Below are 27,935 nucleotides of genomic sequence, written 5' to 3' on the forward strand. Positions count from 1 at the left end.
TGTGAAAGAGGCCTCAAGGAGAAACTGAAGCCTCTGGTTTCTGAATCCTTGAGGTCTGAACTCAGCAGAAAGTCATGATCTCCTCATTGAGAATGCATGACAGCCCTGAACCAATTACCATTAGTGTGTTTGTGTGTCACCATGTCACCTGCCTAGAGATGAGCGCACGCTATGGAATTAGCTTAGGGGTTGTATTTCCACAGCCTTCACCTGAGCAACATAATTGGGCGTGCTTTTGTAATCTCTCTAGAGTTGGAAGGCTCAGCTGTGAGCTGCATGCCACATCCTTACAAGAAATTCCATCCCTGAATAGGTTAAACCCCCGGAATCCTAGGTAGGAGGTGTACTCTTCCCATGTTTGGGGAGGAGGGGTTACACCTGTGTCAATAGGTAACTCATTCCCCATAGTGGTTCGCAGTAACTGTATAGGATACAGTAGTGACGGAGAGCTGCAACGGGCACAGGTTGGCGCACGCCAGGTAGGAAATCACAATTGTCAGCTTCAGGGTTTTTCCCCGTTCATGGGGATCTATACTTCCATGCTTGTGTCATATACCAGTATGTATCGTGTACTCCCGACAGGTCATGATGTGAGGATATCCTATAGGAAGGATCTATTGTTAGTGCCTAAGAAATGTTCACCTCATTGGTGCAATACTAAGGAAATCCTGAAAACCTGACCTGTTGGGGGGGGCTGAAGAACAGCACTGTCTAAGAAGCACTGCTATATACTGACTGTAAAGTCTATAACGATGTATGATATATTTTAATCTGTTATATAGAATTTTTTTACATTTTTTTTTCTTCTCTATTTCCATTTTATGATTCTTCTTTGGATAACATATTATATATTTCTGTCCTGAAATTATGTTCACAATGGCATCAGGAATATATATTTTAATTTTCATCAAAAAGTCAGGAAACACCCATCATTTTTTGCCCTAGATTTGGCTGCGCGAAACATGTGGTGCGTTGGAGAATACGGTCAACTTCACTTTTTTTTTTAGGAATTTTTATTGAAAAAGCAATTAGCAACATTGTAATTAAATTAAGCAACGTTGTAACTTCACTTTTTGAGACACATGTATGAGTGCACAGTATATTATATGGTAATGGAGCTCAAAGCATATATACAACTGTACAGTTATTTATTAAATATGTATAATATAAATAAATATGTGATGGAATGTTTCAAACAGTCCCATTGAAGGTGATGCATGAACAGGGTGTGAACCTGAGCCCTACTTGTTTTGTCTTGATACATAGCTGACTGTTGATGCAATTGTCTAGGTGCTCAGATCTATAGGCAGGCTCAGCAACCCCCCCCCCCCCCCCCCGACCACGGCAATAACAGACCATTTTGGCTTACTGGAAGGATTCTTTCCTGGCTCCATAGGGCAAACATCAATTATTCAGTGTTGTTAGTCATGACTTATTGCCTTACCCTTCGTTAAATGCGGTCATAGTATCTGCTAATGATTCCCTTAGACGGCATGGTCTCATTTGCACAAACAAATGAGCTACTGATGTCATCACCAGCTCGTTTGCGCTCGTGCAGCCTGTGTAGATGAGCAGATTCATCGTTGACTTAGTCAACGCTAATTGTTCGCCGCGTGCTCACCGTTTTGCATTCCTATGTGAAGCACTGAACAAGAAGTGTTTTAAATGCAACAACAAGTGTAAGATTCTTAGTCCTGCAGGGACTGAAAGATTTTTGTTCGCTCGCGTTTAGACTTTTGGGGTAGGGCACTCCAGAGTTTGACTAACTGTAAATGAGGCTGCTTTCACATCTGCGTTGGGAGTTCCGTTCTCCTTCTCCGTTATGGGAACAGTATAGGGGAATCCCCCGGCTGAACGGACCCTACTGATTATAATGGGGTCCGTTTGGTTTCCGCTCAGCTGCCGGACACTTTACCGGATGTAAAAGCGCTGCACACAGTGTTTCCTTCTGGTGTTTTGCGCCAGATCTGCAATAGAGCCTCCGCACGGAGGTTCCAGCGTAGATGTGAAGGAACACTTACCTCTTCCTATATTAAACTACAAACTTTACTGTTTTGAAGTTGTATGAAAAATACTTCCAGTGCCTGACAGACCGCAATGACGTAAAATCTTTGCAGCGCTCTTCTTTCCATCGGAACTGCAGGGAAAGGCTCCAGATGCAGCCTCCGATCGACGGCTGAGTGAACACAGACTAAAATCCTAATAACCTAACATATTCTTTATAATTGAGAATGAACCGACATTAAAAATGGAAATATATAAAAACTGAGGAATGTCAAAAAAAGACAGAGGACCAACCCCAAAAGAGCCTGCCCCTGCAGAAGTCTATGAGGCCCTGCTGCATCTTGATATGCCTGCAATTTCATTACAACTTGTGACGCATCGGATGTGGTGTTATGGGGGTATAATGAAGCATTATTTCTGGAGGAGATCTATGTAATGGGACAGAGAATGGTGGCAGCACACAGGTTGGGTGACTCCATGAGTGGCTTTATATACTATTACGTGCATGAAACCTTTAAAGTGTGCTCCCACTGGAGGGATTTGCTATTTAAAACACACAGTGACAAAAACCTTACTAAAGGCTAGGAGTACAATATTGTATATCGGCCACCTGTTTGTGCTTGTTAATACAGAAATGTGATAAGTTTGTGTAACTTGAATCTTAAATGGACATAAGGTAACTTAATATATAGACGAGCAGTCCTAAAGGAAGGCTCACCACTTGGTACCATCTGTTAATTATTAGAATGCTTCCAGAGTTCCCAATTCACAGATAACTGTCCATGCAATGTTAATAGATCCATGTGTTTCCAATGTTTTTTGTGTCTTATTTTATGGATGGCAAACAGTCTCACCTGTGAGAATAAGTGCTAAATGGTAGAGTTGGAAGGGACCTCCAGGGTCATCTGGTCCAACCCCCTGCTCAAGGCAGGATTCACTAAATCATCCCAGACAGATGTCTGTTCAGTCTCTGTTTGAAGGCTTCCATTGAAGGAGAACTCACCACCTCCTGTGGTAACCTGTTCCACTCATTGATCACCCTCACTGTCAGAAAGTTTTTTTCTAATATCTAATTAGTGTCTCCTCCCTTTCAGTTTCATCCCATTGCTTCTAGTCTTTCCTTGTGCAAATGTGAATAGGGCTGATCCCTCTGCACTGTGACAGCCCTTTAGATATTTGTAGACAGCTATTAAGTCTCCTCTCAGCCTTCATTTTTGCAAGTTAAACATTCCCAGATCCTTTAACCGTTTCTCATAGGACATAATTTGCCAACCAGCTATCCCTCCTAGCTTTGTCGGCAAATTTAAAGAGTTTCCTGTCAAGTCCTTTCTCCAGGTCATTTATAAAAATGTTGAACAACACTGGGCCTAGGACAGAACCTTGTGGTTCCCCACTTGATACATTCTTCCACTTGAATGTGCAGCCATTTTTGACCACTCTTTGAGTACGATCACTCAGCCAGTTGTGAATCCACCTAACCGTTGCCTTGTCAATCCCATATTTGGTCATTTTTCCAGTAAGTATGGTATGAGATACTTTGTCAAATGCTTTACTAAAGTCAAGATATACTATATCCACCGCATTTCCCTGATCAACCCAGTCGGTGATACTATCATAGAAGGAAATTAGATTAGTCTGGCATGACTTGTTTGTTACAAACCCATGCTGGCTCTGCTTAATTACTCCATTCCTATTCATGTACTTGCATACATGCTGTTTAATAATTTGTTCAAAGATCTTTCCCGGTATAGAAGTCAGGCTCACAGGCCTGTAGTTTCCTGGATCCACCCTTTTTTGAAGATGGGGACAACATTTTCCTTTTTCCAATCTTCTGGGACTTCTGTTCTCCAGGAATTTTCAAAGATTATGGCGAGTGGTTCAGCAATTACCTCTGCTGTTTCTTTTAGTATCCAAGGATGTAATTCATCTGGACCTGAAGTCTTGAATTCATTTAAGTTAGCTAAGTGTTCCATCACCATATCTCTGTTTATAGGTAGCCTGCATGTGTCCCGTTTGCCCAACTTTACTGCGGTAATCAAACTGAACTGAATGCTGGCAACGCTTGTGCGGTGCTGCTCCATTTATTTCCCTGTCTTTGAAGCAGAAGTGACCTATTATTGAATAGCAATTTCACTGACTAGATGCCTAAAATAATAAATTTTATTACATACTGACTAAAAAGATGGGAATAGTGGAAAAATCACCCATCCATGGAAGAACAAACATATAAAGACCGATGTTATGAACAATGGTCCCTATGCATAATTCAGCAATAGAGCCAATATGCCTGAGAGAAAATAGGAAATGGAACTCTTATGGGATTGGGAACTGGCTCTTCGCCTGGAACCAGAATCCGAAAGAATCCAACTAAATGTTGAACACTTCAGGGACGTTTCTGTAAATGTATGTGATGACCCATAATTGTTTAACGTTGTTTATCTATAGAAAGTAGAGGAAGGGCTGAAGTACCACTTGACAGCAGAATCAGATGGGTTTGTAGTCTGTTACCATGGAGACACACAGATCTGCATAGTAGCTGTATACACCAAACAAGATTTTATTTATTTTTCTAATCAATTTGCAAAGCTGCATTATTTTAGATGCAAAATATACATACCAAGCTGTTTACAAGCGATGGAATGTTTATATGGTGCCTCCTCTCTGGGGTATGTGCACACTAAATAGGTGCCAATGTATGCCTGGCTGCTAAACAGGTATCTGCTTTACAGATAGTTCTATTGGTTATTGTGCATTATACTGAAATTAATGAAGCTTCATCGGATTATTGGATTATGATTGGCTATACAATCAGTGCTTCTAATTTCTGGCATCTCAGTAACAGGTTTAACATTCTTTTCCAGGTATTTTTAATCTTGTCTCTACCTAGTACTCTGAGTGCACATGGGTGTAGTGATCTCAATGGGTGAGATTCTGATTCATCAATCCATAGATACCCAAAGCAGATCAGAAGATCACTACTATGACATTTGTCCCTATAGCCTCGCTGTACATTTTCCTGTTCACACGGGGAGATGCACTGCCAATCGGCGAGCATGTTTATGCTCGCTGAAACTGAATGATTGAGCTTTCACTCATTCGTTGGCTGATCGTTGGTCGCTTTATGCAGCCTGATTGATGGGTGAATGAGCATTTAAGGGAATGTTTGGGCTATATATATAATATATATATAATATGCCCATGTAAAAGGACCTTACATTAATATTTTGTCACTGATCTAATAGGAATCAAAGGTGGAGGTTCTCAAAATAGATACATGATGATTAAAAACTATAAAAAAAACTTTGTTTTGCTTTTTTAGGCCTCCTGTTGTGGATCTATGCTGCATGGATTCATAATATAGCACCCATAAACTGCCAAGAGCCTATACTCGCGGGCGTAACTATAAGGGATGCAGTTGCACCCGGGCCCAGGAGCCTTAGGGGGCCCATAAGGCCTCTCTTCTTTATATAGGGAGCCCAGTACTATGAATAAAGCATTTGGGGGCCCTGTTACAGGTTTTGCATTGGGGCTCAGAAGCTTCATTACACCATACTTCAACTGTGTAGGCTTCGAATCATTGCACTGGATGCAATATTATGGAGCCATACTCCTCTAGGAGCTTTGCTTACTATATGTGGGTACAATGTGCCCACAGTACAGACCATAGTGACTCCAGGTGCTACCATATGGTTTGCTGTGTGCATTTATCCATTAACATCCAGAGCTGGATACAAAATCCTGCCAGTTGTCACAGTTAATTAATAGAACCGGAAGAATTTTAAATGCAGTTCTTGTACGTGACTCGAAGAGTCCTGATGTAACTAAGTCAATATTTAACGTCTTGCTCATGACTATGGATGTCGCCCAGGTTTTCAACACCACAAAAAGCAAAGTTGTTTAGAAAAGAATATCATTGTATACCAAGCAAACTTGCAATTTGCCACATTAGGAAAGCAATATGACAGCTCTATGGGAGTTGTAATAATAGACTGATTATTTGAAAGGTTACCACTCCTATAGGTGCAAACAGCCTAGGATTTACAATGGAAAATAGATAAGACTGCAGTTTTGTCTTTGGGTTAAAGGGAACCCGTCGGGCGGCTAACAGTACTCATCAGGGGATAGTGACATATGTTGTCTTCAGGTCTCCTGACGGAGGCATTATGGGGGATTTGTGTGGGGTTCATGCCCCTGCCTGGACACACAGATAAGCCTTATGGATGCACTATTATAGCAAAATCAGGGATCTATACCCGGATAGGTAGTATAACCCCCAACAGGTGACCTCTAACCATTGGTCTATGCATGCACCTGTAACGGAGTCCTGAATACATGTGCAACCATTCAGCTTGACTAGCACTTCACAACTGTCATTGTCTCTTTTTGCATATTTAATGTTCCGAGGGGGAACAAAGGTGGCTATTTTGTACTATTGATATATTTAGGACTAGTTTAGATTCGTATTTATTGCTAACCACCCTGAGTGTTATGCAGCGCCTCTTCTTCTAAACCATTTTAAATGGCTTTAAAAAAAAGTTTGCCGCTTACATGTTCATAAACTGTAATTATTACTACTTTTGGCGAGTACTGCATATCTCAGACTCTGGTTTCTATGTATAAGAATAGAACTACTATAGGGCTGGTCTCACACGGGCGTATTAATATTGCATGTCACGCGCTCAATCTTCCCATGCGTGATGCCAATATCCCATTAATTTGTGTTGGGCAGCTCACACCTTCTTTGGTGCATGTATTACTAATGCTAAAACAATTGTGGGATGCAGTATCTTGTGTGTATTACACATGCATATATGCCATAATAGTGTAAGGGATTGGCAGCATGCAACACGTTTGCATGTCATTGCATATTTGCTGTGTGCTCGTACCAAGAGAGGCGCGTCCGGCATGTCGGCACACACGGTCGTATGAGCCCGGCCTAATGGCGTCTCTTATGGATCCTAAAATGTTGACAGTTATTCGCGTCTGTATGTGTAATGGTTGGCCCAGAGGCTGAGGTTGGCCCTCGCGGGTTTGGACATATAGCTGCTGTATGCTTCATATCCTTCTCTTTGTACTTTTTAAGCAGCGTCTCTTTTTCACAATTCTGGAACAGGCAGAATCTGTTCCCACTGACCCCGAAGGATGTTATGTTGTGTACACAGACTAGTGGCTGGTTATATTTGGTCTCGTTTGCAGCCATCATTCAGTATGCAGCCTTGTAATGAGCTGGTTTGGGATTTGAATCCCTCTATTAATACAGCACATGGATATCTGTGTATGGTTTAACCATTTGAGGCTGATTGTGCATACAGAATGATTGTCAATAAATACCTTAATTAGTGATTTCAGTTCATTACAATTTGTATTTGTATTTTAATGAGGGGATAATCCTCCATACAGACATGGGGGCTTCCTCTATTATTCAGGTAGGAACACCTAAATGAAGCCATTATTATTGATTCTGGTCATAGATGGTGTTAAAGTTACCAATTGGATACTCAAGGGGTATTGTAGCTTTATCAATCAGGTATGCCTAATTATTATTCGATGCATCGGAGAAGAAAACAATGAGAAACGTTCAAGTGATGTTTCCAACATCTGTTGTTTTATGGTTCTATAATGTGACAACCCCCACAGTCAACAATTTTAAGTCCCCAGCATGTGTAATATTTCTTGGTGAAACATTAAAAAGGTTAATTATGACAAAGCTGCATGCTCAGCATCTGAGACCGTTGGTAAAATTTCACTACAATGCGTGTCCTTTTCACAAGGTACAAATATTCACATGACACTACTGCATGAAATATAATTCAGTACTTTCACAATGTTAGTTTCTACAGGAGATCACATCATTTTGATAAGCAAAAAAAAAAAATGCCCCAAATAAGTTGTTAACAATACAGCACAAGTTTATTTGACAACTGCTTATCCTTTAATACTTGGTGGCCGTGACAATGTAGTCAAAAACAGTCAGTGGTATAGCAACAGTTATAGCAATCCTTCACTTTCTGGATAAAATTCTATCCCAGGAGCAGAAGTGGCAGGTGGTATGTTACCTGCAGTTGTTCTTCTTGCCGTACCTCCGATCTGCTGATTCCAAGTCCCTCTTATAGACTTCCAAGATGGCCAATGCAATCTTCAGGCTACCTTATCCGCCACAGACCCAGTGCATTGGCGTATTAAACTACCAATGCACTTTACCTGCTCTGTGATTGGTCAATGCTCATCACATTTGCCCATACGAATAGAAAATTGCTCTGGCTATCTTGGACAACCAAAAACAGTGTCCAGAACTAGTAGATTGGAGATTTGGCAAAGAAAAGTAACTGCAGATAATTTACCCATTCCCGCTGCTGTGTCTGGATAGACTTTTGTCCCAAAGCATGTAATATTTGTGCCATTTGGTGCTTAATACCACACAGTGACTATATAACAGACATAAACAATGCTACACATACTGTACCATGTCTAAATAGCACTGCCACACACAAGGTAAACACACCATACAGTAATATGGTAACATAGTATGTTGGGCTGAAGGAAGACAATGTCCATCCAGTTCAGCCTCTTTCCACCCCCCCACCTCCCTTGTTGATCCAGAGGAAGGCAAAAAAAAACAATGCGGCAGATGCCAATGTAGCCCATTGTGGGGGAAATTTTTTTTTCCTGACTCCATAATGGCAGTCAGAATAATCCCTGGATCAACGTTTGAAAGTTCCTACCTGACTCCAAGACCCGGATCAACAACCTGCTGGTTATTTAGTGTCTATATCCTGTAATATCATAGCACTCTAGAAAGACATCTAGTCCCTTAAACTCCTCTATGGATTTTGCCATCACCACGTCCTCAGGCAGAGAGTTCCACAGTCTCACTGCTCTTACAGTAAAGAACCCCCTTCTGTGCTGCTGATGAAACCTTCTTTCTTCTAGACGTAGCAGATGCCCTCTCGTTACCGTCGCAGTCCTGGGTATAAACAGATCATGGGAGAGATCCTTGTATTGTCCCCTAATGTATTTATACATAATTATTTGGTCGTCCCTTAATCATCTTTTTTTCCAGGGTGAATAATCATAATTTGATAGCCTCTCTAGATATTCCAGTCCTCTCATTCCGTTTATTTAGTTGTCCTTATTTGAACCCTCTCAAGCACGGCAACATCCTTCCTGAGCACCGGTGACCCGAACTGTACAAAGTATTCCACATGAGGCCTGACAAGTGCCTTATATAGTGGAAGGATAATGTTCTCGTCCCTCGCCTCTATACCTCTTTTAATGCACCCCAAGACTCTATTTGCTTATGCAGCAGCTGACTGGCATTGATTGCTCCAGTTACGTCTGCAGTCCACTAGTACCCCCAGGTCTTTTCCCATCTCACTTTTCCTTAGCTGTACCCCATTCAGTGTATATTAGTGACATCCGTTTCTGCCGCTCATTTGCATAACCTTACGTTTATTGATGTTTAACTTCATTTGCCATCTTTTTTCTACCCAAACCCCCACTTTATCTAGGTCCGTTTGTAGCCATCCATTTGTCCTCCATTGTATTAATTACCTTGTATAATTTTGAATCATCTGCAAATATTGATATTTTACTGTGTAGCCCCTCTATCAGGTCGTTGATAAATATATTGAACAGAATGGGGCCCAATACTGAACCCTGTGGAGCCCCGCTAACAATGGTGGCCCAATCGAAGTACAAGCCATTTATTACCACCCTCTGCTTTCTATCTCTGAGCTAATTCTTTACCCAGATGCACACGTTTTCGCCTAGACCGAGCTTTCTCCTTTTATATATCAGCCTATTATGCGTCACGGTGTAAAAAGCTTTTAGAAAAATCCAGATATATGAGATCAATAGACTCTCTCAGGTCCAGCCTAGAACTTACTTCGTTGTAGAAGCTGATCAAGTTGGTTTGGCATGATCGTCCACTCATGAACCCATGCTGGTAAGGAGTTATGTTGTTATTTTCCTTGAGGTATACCAGGATGGCATCTCTTAGAAACCCCTTGAATATTTTTCCAATTATTGAAGTGAGACTTACCAGCCTGTAGTTACCAGACTCTCTTCTTGACCCCTTTTTTGTATATTGGAACCACATTGGCAATACATCTATCCAGTGGTACAACCCTGGTCTCAATGAAGCCCTCAAATATGAGAAATAGCGGCCTGTCTATCACATTACTTAATTCCCTTAGAACCCTTGGGTGTATTCCATCTAGGGCAGGTGACTTGTTGATTTTTTTTTTTTTTTTTAAATCTTTTTTAACCAACTCTAATACCAACATATGATGACCATATAACAGATCCATATCTAATGTAACACAGCTATACAAAGTAAAAATAATACTGCGACATAATGTGTACAAACCATACATAAAGTGCAAAACAAAATCTAAATATTAGATAACAACTCCCCCACCCCGGCTACTGCCGCCAGTCAGGTGATGCGGAAGTGAGTGCATCACTTGACCTGCGGTGGGCTCAGTAGCAGTTGCCAGGTAAGAGATGTGCTCTCCAGTGAGGGGTCAGTATTCCGAGGTGATACGAGTGGCATTGTAGGCTGAAATTGGATCGACATACACACCAATGGTGCAGATTTTCCCAAAAACTACATTGGAATGCACGCTTCTATAGCCTTTCTATATTCAGCATCTTAAAGTTAGTCTTATGTAAAGCCTGGTTTAGACACAATGATTATCGCTCAAAAGATGTCTCTTGAGCGATAATCATTGTGCCCATTTACAGGGCAAGGTGATCGCTCAAACGTTGAGCGATCACCTTACGCTCTGAGCCAGGTATGCAGACGACAAGCGGGGTATGCAGAACACAGCTGGACCGCTGTGTTCTTCATACCCCGCCTGTGTTCACGCTGCGAGATACAGCTGAAATAATAGTATCAGCTGTATCCCGCTGTGATCTCCTGATAAGGCTGATTATTCTCTATCAGCATGCTGAAAGACAACGATCAGCGACTGATTAACGAAAACTGCACAAAGTCAGTTCAGTTGGACACAGCGATAATTGCTCAAAAGACTGCTTTTGAGCGATAATCATTGTCTAAATGACCCTTAAGTATTAACTCACAACCTAAAAGATAAACTACGCTACCCCCCCCACCTCCCACCCCCTTAAAGTTATAAACAGCAAAGGCAAGCAACATCCCCTGTCTTTTTATATACACTGCCTTTATTGGTATTTTGGCTAGTCGCTGTCTCATTTGGGCCATGCAGCCTACCAGGATATCTTTGACTCTTCACCTTCCTTCTGTAAACTTCTGTTCTTCTTGGTAAACCATTTCTTAGCAACTCTCCACATTTTATTGTAAACATCCTGAAAGATAATGGTTTCTTACGCAAGTGGGTTGTAGAAGGAAGTGACCTCCTTAAATGTGGTCAAAGACCTGAAACACAAATAGGCCCCATGCTTTGTTGTCCACACAATGGTGGTTTCGTGTGAGGTGTGTTTCCCAGTGACGCTTATGTTGATGACGTCCTTAATGTATTTATATAAAGGCTCTAGTCTATAAGAAAAAAACATTCAGTCTTGGAGACAAAGCTATTTGGCCGGATGCCTCGTTAACTTGCCTCCTCCCTTCCATTGTAAACAGCAATGCCAAACACAAGGGAGGCACAAGGATCTAATAAAGCTTATGCAGTACATGTAGTCTGTGTTCGTAGTTACTGGTACTTATACATTAAATATTAATAATCTTTATTTGTATAGCGCCAACATATTCCGCAGCGCTTACATAGACAGGGGGAATACAGAAAGACAAAATACAAACATTACAGAACCACGGTTACATAGTAATCAGTTGATGGAAACAATAGGGGTGCGGGTCCTAACCATAGATGTACCCCATCTCTGTTATAAAGCGGAGATGGGTAACGTGATCAGAACCACTCAAGTTGTTGCACACAATGGTAGACAAAATAATCCAAAAATATAATGGCACAGGAGCAATTGTTGGGATGGCTGTCGGGCACCTATGTGCGTTACAATTTTCCCATTTTAAAGGGCCCTAAATCTATAGTCTATCCCCACTTGCTTTGCTGCTTAATTTTGTTACTTCCTGCTATCAGCCTGAAAGTGTCACTGTAGTGTTCTTTAATGGGATGACTTGACTACAAGTAATGAAAATGTGTGTCCCCTACCCCCATTACTACATCACATATATCCAGTATTGAGAACCTCCAAATGCATTTACATCCATAGATCTACCTGAATGCTCCAGACCAGCAAGCTGCCGAAACTTCCGCTTTTATAGAGATAAGGCTGGTTTAGACACAACATTTATTGCTGAAAAAATCTTTTGAGCGTTTTTTTGTTTTTTTTTTCAAGCTTGGTGTTGTGTGGGTAGTGAGTGTTGAGGTTAGGTTTGGGGTTATAGGGAGAGCGGGCAAGAGTGAAGTGAGATGTAGTCGGAGGAGAAGCTCCACCAGGATTAGCCATCAGATAACTGAGGCTGACGCAAACCATGTCTCTGGGAAGGAGAAGTTAATCAACCAAGGTTTATCGATGACCATTATGGAAATCTTGCCAGAATTGTTGTTACCTAAGACTGTTGTAGTATGTACTGAAAAACAACATTACAAGTTAAGTAAACCGTGTGCCTCTGGTTCAAACAACGCTTTGACTACTGACTTGTTACTTTGTTCTGATGTTACATCCTACTCAGAGGCACTGGCGTCACGAAAGACTTCTTTTCTGTTGTTGTCGACCATGTTTGTGTGAGCCGTTAGTTGCGCTGGCCTTCATTTCCAGGCAGTGTAACAACCCCCGTGACGAAGCTAGATTTTGAACCAGCCCCTCGAGTTACCCCTGCCGACTTCAGCTCGCTGCAATTCCTATGGTAGCAGTAAGGGTGTACTTAATTTTTCCCACGACTCTTTTGCACTTTAGCTTAGGTTTTGTTAATGACACAGTGTAGTTTGTCATGTGGCGTTCATCTGAGGCTGTATTTACCTAATTTTAAGGCCACCTAAGAATGTTCTTAGGTTTTCCCATGACTGTAACCAATGTCCGCTGCTGTATTGGTGCAGACTTAGTTTTGCATGCAATTTATAGAGTATTGTATACTCAACTTGAAAGGACCAGCTTGAAGTCCAGGAAGTGGGCATTTCCTGTGTAACCCTTATTTAGGGAGCTCCGTTATCTTTGGAACACAATGTGAAGTATTTTTCTTCTGTGTCACGTAATTGTGACCTTATCTATCTTGCATAATAAGCTTTTATTGCCATGCCACCTGTAATAAAATATCAGGAGTCTGTGGTAATCATCACTATGAGAAAACTTACATGTCAACTGGAAAAAAAGAGAGGGCAATTGCGCTTTAGTACTTTTACTGCAGAGAAGGACAAGGTGGTATGTGATTTGTCTTCCCTGCACTCCTCTATTATTGTAATAGAGCCTGCTACTAAAGGGGGGGGGGTCATGTTTATAACCTTATCGAGGGTTCTAAGTAGGTTTTTTGTTTTCCCAGAACAAACTTTTTCTTTGCTGCCCTGTGCCTTCAGTCTAAATAATCCGCCTAAGGATGGTTGGTTTGTTGGTACAAAGGGCAAATAGCTCCTGGCTTTACTTCTGCATTGTACTAGGACGGTAATATATAGTAGTTAAAGGGGAAAATGCTTCACTTGACCCTGATCATAAAGGTTAACTATTTCAGCCCCCTGAAATAATTTTTGGACTCTGAATGTCCAGGTACCAGGAGCTGTGATGAGTACAAGAGCTTAAAAAAGTTCTCTGGGACTTTTACTATTGATAGCCCCTCCTCGGGATAGGTCATCAACAGTGGGATCACTCAGGATCCGTACCGATCAGAAGATTCCCAGGCCTGCTGTCAGTGTGGGCAGCGCTAGAAACAGATGGTGCAGTCAACATTGCAGCAGCCCGGTTTTGTTCTGCAGGCACAGCTCCCATACCAAACCAGGCTGCTGCTATATGGATAGCGCTATTTGCAAACCATGTTGGAAGTACTGACAGCGGGCCTGAGGATCCCGAGGGGTGGACTGCTGCCAATCAACTATTGATGATCATCTTGAAGATGGGTCATCAATAGTAAAAGTCTTGGCAAACCTCAATAATATTTCATACTTAACTAATTTGGTACTAGGATCTAGCTTACTCGGATGATTGAATGGACCAATAGAGAATACAACTAGAACTGCAAAAAAGGAGAAGTTGTATTTTATGGCTCTTGGAAGGCAGGGATGAAAAATAAAGATGGACTTGAAAGAGTTAAGATGAGGTGTTTAAACATTGGTCTTCTAAACTTCCCTTTGTCAATACAAATGTTTGTTTTGTTCTTGTTCATCGGTTCGCTAAATGTTAACTATATATGAAATTACATACATATAGGTGAGGATAATTTGCATCTGCTTTGCCAGCTCAGATGACCGTGCATTAGCTGCAAGCAGCTTTCTGGCATTGTTTGCTCTTCTTGTGTAAGCGCCTCCATCTGTTGTTACCAAACAATGAGTTATTCCCCTCTTGATTACATAAAGCCGGGTCAGCGAGACAGACTTCCTCCATACAACACGTATAGGACGTTCATGACTTCCAGGGTAGCGGATATCGCTGCTGCTATGGGGTCCATCTGCTAAAGGGAGGGTCTACCTTACTGAGAGAAAGTTAAAGGGAACTCGTCACATTGAAAAAGCAGTTCATTCTTCAGGCAGCAGGTTATAGAGCAGGAGGAGCCGGACAGATTGATATATGGCATTGTAGGAAAAGATTCAGTATAACTTGTAGTTTATGTTCATTCTGAGCTCAGGGGTCCAGTGGGCGGTCCTATCGGTGTTCTGTGTATGACTGTGCATAGAGAAATAGCTGTCAATCACTGATAGGACCGCCCACTGGACTCTAAGACCAGAATCAGCAGAAATATGTAAAATGAGTAAAATGCAAGTTACACTGAATCTTTTCCTGCAAAGCTATATATCAATCTGCTCAGCAACTCCTGCTCCATAACATGCTGCCTGCAGTTTGGACAGTATGTTCAAGCTGACAGGTTCCCTTTAACCCCTTAACATCACAACGTATATTTACATCCTGTGCGTCTGGGGTTTGTATGGAGGGAGACCGTACAATGCGGGTGCTGGCTGTTTCTTACAGCTGACACCTGCTGGCAACAGTAGTGACCAGCGTGAATGCTGATCGTGACTTTCAACCCTTTAAATGCTGCTGTCAGTTCTGACATCAGCAATTAAATCCCCTGATTGAAGTTTGGGGGGTACTGCAGGCCTTTCCTCCCATCCCCACAACCACCACACTATGTGATCCTGAGGTTCTGTTTGGTTGCATTGGCAGTCAGGGGCTTCCTGGTTCTGCAATTTTAAATTTTTTTTTGTCACACCCATCTTCAAGAAAATAAATATAAAAGTGAACAAAAAGTTGTATGTACTCCAAATAATACAAAAAAAAACTATAGGACATCCTGCAAAAAACAAAAAAGCCGTCATACAACTACATAAAAAGGTTATGATGGTCAGAAGACGGCAGCAAGAATTTGTTTTTTCTTTCAGAAGAGGCCATCCCCTTTACACACTTGTTGTCTATATCCTTCTACGGCTAACTTTATTGTATGAGTGCTTTTTGAAATCTTCCCCATTGTATGTAGTCAATCATTTTGGTACTTATGGTCATAGTCTTGATGTCTCCTTTCGAAAATTGTGCTGTAGAATGTCATGTGACCATTGTATCATTACTCCCAAGGACCCCTTACATGTTAACGGTAATATATAAGGAAAAACAAGGAAGGAGTCTCCTTCAGTGGCCATTAGAGGTGTAATTTGAAGGTCTTGTTGCAGATTTTCCATTGGTTCACAAGTCCCATCTACCATTTATTCTACTGGTGCCTTATGAGGTAGAAGGGCATTTGGGCCCAGGTGAGACTGATGCAAGTTCTGCATGCCACGTCTATAACCTAGGTAACGGCTAATAACTATGAACTTTCTCTTCCAGGGCTCATGAAGTGAAGACATTGGATGCTGCAATTGCTTCTCCTCATCGGATAATTACAGATATGTATCCAGTATGTCAGCTATCTTATTTCACAGATATTTCTACCAAAATGTATTCCCCCTCATACTCCCCAAAAATCCTCCATGAACCAAGCCTAAGTAGTCACTGTTCATATGTGCATTTGAGCAAAGCAAAGGACATTAAATGCTAATCCGCCCTCTCGTGTCACTAGTGATCCAGCTAATTATTTCTCTTTCTGTTTATTTTATGATTAATGAGTAATCTGCTGGAATGAAGGCTGGGCAAATCAAAGCAACAGCAAGCCGAAAATGGTTTTATTGTACCAGGATACATAAAGCCAGATACAGGGACCAGGCTCAAAAGTCACCAGAGGGTTCTATTAAACGCTTTAGGACTATAATGAAAACACAGAATATAACTTCTGAATGACACAAAATGTCATATCTGCTCTCACCAGTCAGGTGGATTAAGTTTTAATGGAACTAAGTTGCATAATAGTCAGCAATCGTAGAAAACAACAGCAGAGACTAGTGCAAATCTACCCCAAAGTGGGAGGGGGGGTTGGTTGGTGGTTCGGGACGTCACTAAATGTACCTGTACAAAAATTAATTATTGCCCGAGTTCTAGCTGGAAACGGCTAATTTGGGCAATAATCATCCTGTGTCAATGTGGCTGCCGAAAGGGTGCTGAATGAGAAACTGAGTGCTCGGAGTTTCAGGGGTTGGTGTCCACAACCAAAAACTAATAGCCTATCAGTGTCGAAGTCCTGGGAATGCCATTACATTATTGACGGTTGAGATTACTCCATCCTTTCCTGACATATTGTTTAGTTTATTTTAGAATTCTTCTTCTTTATACTCTCAATATATGGTTAAAGCCAAATGCCCCCTGCATATGATCATTTCCGCCACTAGGGACCCAAGCTTTGTACAGCCACTATTGAAACCTATTAATGTCTTTATAAGTAATCACCAGAGTGTTTCTAATTTTGGTCCTGGAGAGCAGACATGTCTTCTATCCTACTTTGAGCCCCCCATCGCCCTACAGTTTGACTCAGGGGTGAAGTAAAAGATTCTTTGCTTCTTACAGAATGCTCCACCCTTTTATGACAATAATGGATACCAACCGGAATACAACAACATCTATACGTCCAGAGGTCCATACTACGTGAATACTCCGTATTCAATACATCCTCCACATTACGTCTCCCCAGCGCCACAGTACTTGCCTCAGGTGACTCCTCATCAGTCTGTTGCAGCAAATCAACAAGCAACCTCAAAAACAGGGATCTTAAGTAAGTGTACTATCTCTCAAAATGAAATGTGTTTTTATTAATGTGGTTTGAATAAAATAGGGAAGGCTCCAAAATAACTACTATAATACTGCCCCCTATGTACAAGAATATAACTACTATAATACTGTATCATATGTACAAGTATATAACTACTATAATACTGCCCCCTATGTACAAGAATATAACTACCATAATACTGCCCCCTATGTACAAGAATATAACTACTATAATACTGCTCTTATGTACAAGAATATAACTACTATAATACTGCCCTCTATGTACAAGATTCTAACTACTATAATACTGCCTCCTATGTACAAGAATATACCTACTATAATACTGCTCCCTATGTACAAGAATATACCTACTATAATACTGCTCCCTATGTACAAGAATATAACTACTATAATACTGCCCTATATGTACAAGAATATAACTACTATAATAATACCTCCTATGTACAAGAATATAACTACTATAATAATACCTCCTATGTACAAGAATATAACTACTATAATACTGCTCCTATGTACAAGAATATACCTACTATAATACTGCTTCCTATGTACAAGAATATAACTACTATAATACTGCCCTATATATACAAGAATATAACTACTATAATACTGCCCCTATGTACAATAATATAACTACTATAATACTGCCCCATATGTACAAGAATATAACTACTTTAATACTGCCCCCATGTACAAGAATATAACTACTATAATACTGCTCCTATGTACAATAATATAACTACTATAATACTGCCCCCTATGTACAAGAATATAACTACTATAATACTACCTACTTGGTACAAGAATATAACTACTATAATACAGCTCCTATGTACAAGAATATAACTACTATAATACTGCCCCCTATGTACAAGAATATAACTACTACAATACTGCCCCCTATGTACAAGAATATAATTACTATAATACTGCCCCCTATGTACAAGAATATAACTACTATAATACTACCTCCTTTGTACAAGAATAGAACTACTATAATACTGCCCCCTATGTACAAGAATATAACTACTTTAATACTGTCCACTATGTACAAGAATAGAACTACTATAATACTGCCCCCTATGTACAAGAATAGAACTACTATAATACTGCCCCCTATGTACAAGAATATAACTACTATAATACTGCCCCTATGTACAAGAATAGAACTACTATACTACTGCTCCCTATGTACAAGAATAGAACTACTATAATACTGCCCTTTATGTACAAGAATATAACTACTATAATACTGCCCCTATGTACAAGAATATAATTACTATAATACTGCCCCCTGTGTACAAGAATATAACTACTATAATACTACCTCCTTTGTACAAGAATATAACTACTATAATACTGCTCCTATGTACAAGAATATAACTATTCTAATACTGCCCCCTATGTACAAGAATATAACTACTATATTACTGCCCCCATGTACAAGAATATAACTACTATAATACTGCTCCTATGTACAAGAATATAGCTACTATAATACTGCCTCCTATGTACAATAATATATAGCTACTATAATACTGCCTCCTATGTACAATAATTTAGCTACTATAATACTGCCCCCTATGTACAAGAATTTAGCTACTATAATACTGCCTCCTATGTACAATAATATATAGCTACAATAATACTGCCGCCTATGTACAAGAATATAACTACTATAATACTGCCCTCTATGTACAAGAATAAAACTACTATGATACTGCTCCTATGTACAAGAATACAACTACTATAATACTGCCCCCTATGTACAAGAATATAACTACTATAATACTGCCTCCCATGTACAAGAATATAACTACTATAATACTGCCCCTATGTACAAGAATATAACTACTATAATACTGCTCTCTATGTACAAGAATATAACTACTATAATACTGCCCCCTATGTACAAGAATATAACTACTATAATACTGCCCCCTATGTACAAGAATATAACTACTATAATACTGCCCCCTATGTACAAGAATATAACTACTATAATACTGTTCCTATGTACAAGAATATAACTACTATAATACTGCCCCTATGTACAAGTATATAACTACTATAATACTGCCCCATATGTACAAGAATATAACTACTATAATACTGCCCCTATGTACAAGAATATAACTACTATAATACTGCCCCTATGTACAAGAATATAACTACTATAATACTGCCCCATATGTACAAGAATATAACTACTATAATACTGCCCCATATGTACAAGAAGAGTTTAAGATTTCACTTTAGTTTGAATTACTGTACTAATATTTACTGGCATAAACTTTGTTTCTGAGAACTGCTTGACATCTGTGTTGCATGGAGTCTTCCAGCATCTAGTACCTCTGAACAGGTATTCCAGTCCAGGAAGATTGGACTGCATTCCACAGCTCTTCTGCCGTTTTTTAATTTTGCCTCAAATACTCATTTTTTTTTTCTTGATGTCGCCCCACAAGTTCTCTATGTGATGGAGCTCTGGGGATTGGTCTGGCCACTCAACTACCTCAATCCTGTTTGTCTGTAACTAAGATGTTCGCGTACTGGTGTTTTTTGGGGTTATTTTCATGTTGAAATACTCATTTCAAGGGCATTTCTTCTTTGGCAAAGGGCAACATAATCTCAAGTATTCAGATATATTCAAACTGTTTAATGATCCCTCAGATGTGATAAATAGGCCCACCACCGTGGTATTAGAAACCTCCCCGTATCATGATTTATGTACCACCATGGTTTATGGCCTTCACAGCATACTGTGGTTTCAATTCAGTACACAGGGGTGGTATGACAGGTACTGCTGCATTATGTCTCTACCGGATGTATGGGTAGAGACATGGGTTAGAAGCCCTGAGTTACAGGGTATGCCTAGGTGATGGGCACAGCTGTGGATTGGCTGCCGCAAACACGCCTCCCCACATGTACTGTCCATCCCCCTGGCAAGCTCACACATCTCCCAGGCAGACTCGCATGTCTCCTTGCGCTGCGCTCACACAACTTCCCTGCTGGACTGCCCTGTCAGCTCCCAGCTCCCATGCCCCCGCTCACTGCCATTTCCGCTCCTGTCCCGCCGTGGTGGCGCTCACACAGCTCCCCGCCTGACTACCCTGTCAGCTCTCAGCTCCTGTCCCCCCGTGGTCATAGCAACCAGCCCTTTTGTCACTCCTCATGCTGGGCGCCATTGCCACAACCAACCCCACTCTCACCGTCCATGCTGCCACTGGTGGCCTGCTCTACCGAGGACTGACAGCTGCTTTTCGGTCGGAGTAATGGAGGCTTACCTACAACACACCGTCCTGCACTGTGCTGGCCAGCTGTGCCTTGGACTGACAGCTGCTGTTCAGCCGGAGTAGTGGCCTGCCTACAACCTGCGTGAAAGAACAGCCAACACCTACCATACTGTCTGCGGGTGGGAAGATGGCCATAACGGCTAACACAGCCAAGACCTGAGATGCTGTTTGCAGGGAGTAGCCAATCCACAGCTGGCGGGGGCATTACCTGCCCTTCCCTGTCACTTGGCCAGGGTAACCCATGTCTCCACCCCTAGTTCCGATGGGGACATAATGCACCAGTACCCGTATGACCTACTGTCTGCAGCCACTAGATTCAAAAATAACAATTATGCTTTCATCAATCTACAAAATATTGCGCCATTGGACCAGTCAATGTTTTCTTTGCAAATTGTAACCTATTGACGGCATGTGAACTTTTCAACAAAGGGACTTTGTCGTGAGTTCTTGCTAGTAACTTGGCTTCAATTAATGGTCTTGTGATCGTAGCTCTACTCGCTGGGAGATCTTCTTTGATCATCCTGGACGTGATCATTGGCTGAGTCTTAGCCTTGTTAGCATTCTTTGATCTATTTGAACAATAGGTCCCCACGTCCTTCTGCATCTTTTTAGGTTCGGGTTGCCATTTCAAGGCATTTGAAATCATTTGGGCTGAGCAGCCTATAATTTTCTGCACTTCTCTAAATCAACTTTTTAATCAAAGTACATTCTTCATCAGAATTGTGACTGGAATGACCCATTCCCCCCCCCCCCCCCAGTATTTCGGAAGGAGATGCACTATAACCAACATTTGCCTCCCGCCTACCTTCACTAAGGGCCAAAATTAGCACCCGTTGTATCACTAAACTAATGATTCCACCAATTATCTCCTCACTGTTATTATTTTGAAAACTCACCTTTCAATTAATGATTCAATTACTCGGAATGAGTGGCTCGCCCTAATTGCTTGATCTGTTTATTTTTCTATTACTCTACTGCACTTACAAGTACATGACTTGCTATGTAGAAATATCACTTGTACCGAAAACGGGGATTTATCAGGTTAATGTTGTATTTTTTTGAGCACTAATGTATGTATAATATGTAAATTAGTAGATACTGGTATGTACCTTTTGTGATATATCCTAGAAAATACTGCAGTATAAATTCAGTAATTCCCTAGCTTTATAGGTATGTATATACATAGATGTGTGTAATATATATCTATATCATTCATTTGTCTGGATGGAATTTGAGTAGATTGACTGAGTTTCATCTTTTTGGAATTATGGATGTTTTACTTTTTTCTTTCAGGTAGAAAAAAGATCTGTATAGTATCGGCAATCCTCATCGTGGCAGCAGTCATCATCACCGCTGTTCTCTGCTGGTATTTCTGTAAGCTTTTATTTATGGATACACTTATTTCTTTGGGGGAAGGGAGGGAGGGGGGGGGGGGGGCAAAATCAATAAATATAAAAATGTCTACATTTACTTAAATACATTTTTCCATTTTTCTGATAGTTTCAAATACCTTAAATATTAATAGCGTGAAATGGTAACATACTGACTGTCTGCAGCTCCCCCTAGTGGTGGCTTCAGGCAGCCAGAATTTGATCGTTCAGTTCAATATCTGTGGGTTCATACTATGGCTAAGAAACCAATATACAACATTGTAATCCATATATCACATCTCCTTCCTTTTAATTTCAACATAGTAAGTACATGTGAAATGAGATGTGGCGCCTCATCGCAATGTGTACAAGCTTCTGAGTGGTGTGATGGTACGGCACAGTGCCCCAACGGAGAAGATGAGTCCTACTGTGGTATGTAAACTGGCATCATACCCTGGATTGCTAAAGAAATTGGGCAGATGTTGCAATAGTGTGCTGGGTGGTAAAGAACTGCAATTTGCTGTGGTTATTGGCTATTGAAGTCCATTGGTTAGCAATGGACTTCAACCTACAGTGATTCAACCCGTACAATAAATGTATAGTCAGACTGCACAGGCCGGTAGTCCATTTTTAGGAGGGCTTTAAAGGGGTGGAGCCACAGACCATATAACAAAGTAGACTAAATGTTCTATTTTGTGACCTGCAGCTTTAAGAAATTATGTTGAGATTGTACTTGCTATTATGTAGACTTCATCCCCCCCCCCCCCCCCCCCCGTGTTCGGGTTTGCAGCGTCTTGATGTAAACGGTGCTTTCATACACTAAAAGCAAGCAGAAGTTTCAAAAATGGCAAACTTTTATTTTCATAAGACTGTATGACTTACTTTAAAATTGTAGAAAAATCTCCCATAAGACTTATTCATTAAAAGTCTTTTTTTTTCTTTCTACTAGTGCGACTATACGGCCAAAATTTTATATTACAAGCCTATTCCCCCAGCAGGGCTGCATGGCTGAATATGTGCTTCGATGACTGGCGTTCAGCATATGCACCCATGGTCTGCCGTGGCATGGGCTACAGGTAAGTGGTGCTACTTATTCACGTCTTCTAGGAGTCCTGTCTCTCATTGTTCTGAATTAGCAGCCTGTCCTGCTACTAGTAGAAACTATACTTGAAGAAGTCTTAGGCTTCACACGCACATTTGCGCACCTCCCATTAACTTCTATGGGGACCTATGGTGTGCAAATATGCAGAAAGACAGAACATGCTCTATTTTTCTCTTTTTTTTTTTGTGTGTGTGACAATTGGGCAGGAAAATACGGAAATGTGAATGTATCCATTGAAATCAATGGGTTCTATTCTCTGCCTATATGCCTGTGTGAAGCCGGCCTTAAGCAGAGACTCCACCCTATTGCATAATGGGCCTCAGGTTTGGAAATGTGCCAAAATAAAATAACCCCAGCCCCCCCCCATCTCAATGCCGGCCACAATGCCACCCCAAAAAAGAGGGCTGGCCACCATAGTGACAGCTTCCATCATGAATATCCTGCCCAATTACCACCTGTAGTACCCGCATTAGTACCAAGCAGTGCTAATCTGCCCTGTCCCTACTCCGGGGCTGACTGAATTAGTAACAGTCACTAAATGTACATTATTCTTTCTTTTCCCAGGTCCACTTATCTTCGTGATGGTTTGGAAGATGTCACAAACGATTTATCGGGTTTTGCCAGTATAAATACCAGTGTGCCTTTCGGCAAGTTATATAGGAGTATTAGGACGAGGTATGCTGGAATTCCCTTTTTTTATCTCTAACAAGTAGAGATGAGCAAACGTACTCGGCCACGCCCCTTTTTCACCCGAGTACCGCGATTTTCGAGTACTTCCGTGCTCGGGCGAAAAGATTCGGGGGGCGCCGTGGGTGAGTGGGGGGTTGCAGCGGGGAGTGGGGGGGAGAGGGAGAGAGAGGGCTCCCCCCTGTTCCCCACTGCTACCCCCAGCGCGGCCACGCCTCCCCCTGCCCCCCGGCGCCCCCCGAATCTTTTCACCCGAGTACTGAAGTACTCGAAAATCGCGGTGCTCGATCGAGTAATTACTCGAAACGAGTACGTTCGCTCATCTCTACTAACAAGTCATCCTTCCAAAACACAGATATTTTGTTCTACAGACCGTAATCTCCTATATTACATTTTCTCTTTGCAGGGATTATTGTCCATCTAGAAAGGTGATCTCGCTGAGGTGCATAGGTAAGACTGTAATGTTATGTCCCCAATTACATCATATCACTAATTTATGCCTCCAGTCACTAGGGTTGCCACCTTTTGTCAATACCGCCCAAGGCTAAAAGGCGCGTGATTAGAGGTGTGGCTTATCCCAATATATATTTTTACCATAGTTATTCTAGTGATCCCAATTCGTAATAATGACTGCAATAGAAGTAGTCTCCAGTAGTAACAGTGCATCCTTAATAATGCTCCCTCTTTGTGCCCTCCCCACCATTAAACTCCAGCATCGACACACCCTCAAGTATTTCACCCACTCCGGAGCTACGATCTGGCCAACGCTGCTGTGATCTCTGACCTGCCCTCCCGACATCTGCACTATGCATAGAACATGCAGGAACGTAGAGGTTGGGAGGAGAGGTCAGAGATTGCAGTCTGATTACAGCAGCGGTGGCCACACTGGTGCTACAGAGTGATTAAAATACTTGGTGTGTGGCTAATGTCTGCCCGCAGCTGCTCACCGCTTACAGTTATTTTTTACCCACCATTTAATATGGCCGGTAAAAAACGAATACCGGCACCAGCCTTGGACTTCATTATTGGCCATACTAGTGAGTTACCGGCCGGGTGGCAATGTCATCTGTCGCCCAACCTGTAGACCCTTCCTATACACTTGCTCGACTCTCTCCATTTCCGTTGATCTTGTATACTATACGTATGTTACTCAAATGTCCATAATTCTCCAGCAACTAGGCTTACTACACAAGGAGAAGGTGCACCTACTGAAGTTTAGAACGGCCACATATCAGCCCACAAGCTAGTAATACAACTTCACAAGTGATCATTCTAAATAAATTCTTTCACCTTCAGATTGTGGCGTGTCAACCAAGGGGGAAACAACTAGCAGAATAGTTGGCGGAACAAGGGCTACAGCTGGAGATTGGCCATGGCAAGTGAGTCTGCAACTCAGGCAATCGCATGTCTGTGGAGGGTCTATTATCACTCCTGAATGGATAGTTACAGCAGCGCATTGTGTCGAGGGGTAAGTTCTCATCTTAATTATAGGTTACTTCTATACACTGTACTAGAGAATGTATACACATTGGTCTTCCAAATATGTGTATGGAATATACAATAAACCGGTAATGGTGTAACTTATATCCCCTAGTATCATCAGTTTAGTGTATCTTACATGTCGTGATCCAAGTATCAGGATAGCAAGCCTGTTGTCCACTCAATAGCGGGCCTCCATATCCGTTTCCCTTAGGCTGGCAGTAAAGCAGGTAGTTTGTCAATAGTAAACATAGTAACATAGTATGCTAGGCTGGAAAAAAGACAATTGTCCACCCAGTTCAGCCTGTTTCCAGCCCCTTTCCCCTCTGTTGATCTAGAGGAAGGTAAAAATAAACAACAATGAGGCAGAAGCCAATTTACCTCATATTGGGGGAAAGAATTGTTTACCAACTCCATAATGTCATAGTGCTCTAAAAAGACGTATAGTCTAGAGATGAGCGAGCACGCTCGGAAAAAGCAGTTACTTGAGCAAGCATCGCTCTTCTTGAGTAACTGTTTACTGGTCCGAGCAGGCTTGGGGGGGGGGGGGGGCTAGGGTGAGCGGGGGACGGTGGGGGTAGCAGGGAGGAAGGGAGAGTGAGAGAGATCTCTCTCCCCCGCGCTCGAGAAGAGCGACACTTGCTCGAGTAACTGCTTTATCCGAGCGTGCTCGCTCTTCTGTAGACTAGATGTCTTTTAAACTCCTCTATTGATTTTTGCATCACCATGTCCTTAGGCAGAGAGTTCCACAGTCTCACTGCTCTTACAGTAAAGAACCCCCTTTTGTGTTTGGTGATGAAACCTTCTTTCCTCTAGATGTAGCGGATGCCCTCTTGTTACTGTCACAGTCCTGGGTATAAACAGATTATAGGAGAGATCCTTGTATTGTCCTCTAATGTATTAATGTAGTAAGGTCAAACTCTAACCAAGAATGAACTAACTAAGCTAGGTGTGTGGCTGAAATATGTAACTCTACCCCCACCCACTAACCTAGCTCTGATTGGCTTTGTGTGTAACTACAATCTGGGCTGTTTAACGGTTTCTGTTCTATATATACAACTAAACCACCACCTATAAAATACATAATACAGGGTGCAAATACATTCAAGAACATAAATATATACCATAAAGATAAAAACTTAACAAACTCTATTTATTTTGGTGCTGGAGTCTCGCTCCTGGATACTACATAAGCCTTTCCTGTGAAGCTTAACAAGGGCCAGGTTTAACGTTCCTAGGCTCGTACTGTAAACAGACAAGTGGGGGAGAGCTCCTGCTGCTGCCGGTTGCCTAACAGACAGATTTGTGAGGATGATGAATATGGGTGATCTTGTGGAACACACATGCTGGGTTAAGAAGTAGTGGATCTATGCTGTGGATTCTGAACTTCAACTCTACGGCCAGTTAGAGTTCAAGTGAATGGGCTTTTCAGAACTTCATCCACATGTAGCAAAAATAAAAATCCATATGGAAATCAAGGCCTGCAGCAGAATTTCAAACCCACAGCATGGCCGTTCTTGTACAGAAATAAAGCAGATTATAGAATGGTAGAGTTGGAAGGGACCTCCAGGGTCATCGGGTCCAACCCCCTGCTTAGTGCAGGATTCACTAAATCATCCCAGATAGATATTTGTCCAGCCTTTGTTTGAACACTTCTATTGAAGGAGAACTCACCACCTCCTGTGGTAACCTGTTCCACTCATTGATCCCCTTCACTGTCTAATATCTGATCTGTCTCCTCCCTTTCAGTTTCATCCCATTGCTTCTAGTCTTTCCTTGTGTAAATGAGAATAGGGCTGATCCCTCTGCAGTGTGACAGCCCTTCAGATATTTGTAGGCAGCTATTAAGTCTCCTCTCAGCCTTCTTTTTTACAAGATAAACATTCCCAGATCCTGTACCCGTTCCTCATAGGACATGATTTGTAGACCACTCACGATAATTAAGCAGCAAAATCTGCAATGAGCCAATCAAAGCAAGGATAATAAGATCCATCAGCCTTAACGGGATTACTAGCTGAGTGTTTCCAGAGTGAAGGCAGAAGAGATGGATTCTAAAAGATGCTGGATGTTATATGTATCTTTCTCTGTAAGACCATTATTTGCTTTTTTAGGACCGGGTCTTACGCCTCAATATGGACTGTCTATGCTGGATCCATCCAATTATCGGGAGGACAGGCAAGTTTTGTGGAGAGAGTCATTTCTCACCCTAAATACCACAGTGACACAAAGAATTACGACATCGCCCTCATGAAGCTAAGGACCAGATTACCATTTGATGGTAAGGGGTTGAAAAACTATGGGGGGCATTTACTTTTTTTTTTACCATATTCCTCCGTGCATACGGATATCACTATGGACTTTAATCCTGTCTGAAGAATAACCCCTATGGTGAAGCCCAGAATCGCACCCTACCATGCAGCACAACCACAGTAACCTAAATCAGAATTACAAAATAGATATGCTATATTTGCACTCTTACTAACTAGCAATGTTGGTAGAAACTCTGTGACCTCTTTAAGGATATTTTGATACTTGAAAATGGAGCACTGCAAACAGAATCCTTGCACTGACGATGACCTATGTCCTAAGAACCTTGTGTTTCCACAGTAACAGACTACAAACAAACCCTGTTGTCACATCCTTTCTAATCCAGGGTCTGGCCTCATCCGACATTGAGATTTCCCTGCATGGTTCTCATGTTGG

The 27,935-nt window shown here is 41.5% G+C and overlaps 1 protein-coding gene across 2 annotated transcripts in view; it reads left to right on the forward strand.

Moving 5' to 3' along the window:
- Positions 1-261: 261 nt before the first annotated feature.
- TMPRSS2 (transmembrane serine protease 2) overlaps positions 262-27,935 on the forward strand; it is a 36,977-nt gene continuing 9,303 nt past the window's right edge. The window contains exons 1-10 of one of the 2 annotated variants that reach the window (XM_066599416.1): positions 262-479; positions 15,970-16,039; positions 17,080-17,284; positions 21,888-21,968; positions 22,289-22,396; positions 22,914-23,040; positions 23,631-23,741; positions 24,160-24,203; positions 25,050-25,221; positions 27,344-27,510. In XM_066599416.1, the coding sequence (XP_066455513.1) occupies positions 16,031-16,039; positions 17,080-17,284; positions 21,888-21,968; positions 22,289-22,396; positions 22,914-23,040; positions 23,631-23,741; positions 24,160-24,203; positions 25,050-25,221; positions 27,344-27,510 (1,024 nt within the window). In that variant the 5' untranslated portion in view covers positions 262-479; positions 15,970-16,030. Of the gene's footprint in view, positions 480-15,969; positions 16,040-17,079; positions 17,285-21,887; positions 21,969-22,288; positions 22,397-22,913; positions 23,041-23,630; positions 23,742-24,159; positions 24,204-25,049; positions 25,222-27,343; positions 27,511-27,935 lie in introns of those variants that run through there. The other variant, XM_066599417.1, reaches the window with a different exon arrangement.

Source organism: Eleutherodactylus coqui, chromosome 4, assembly GCF_035609145.1.
Source record: "Eleutherodactylus coqui strain aEleCoq1 chromosome 4, aEleCoq1.hap1, whole genome shotgun sequence".
Taxonomy (NCBI): Eukaryota; Metazoa; Chordata; class Amphibia; order Anura; family Eleutherodactylidae; genus Eleutherodactylus; species Eleutherodactylus coqui.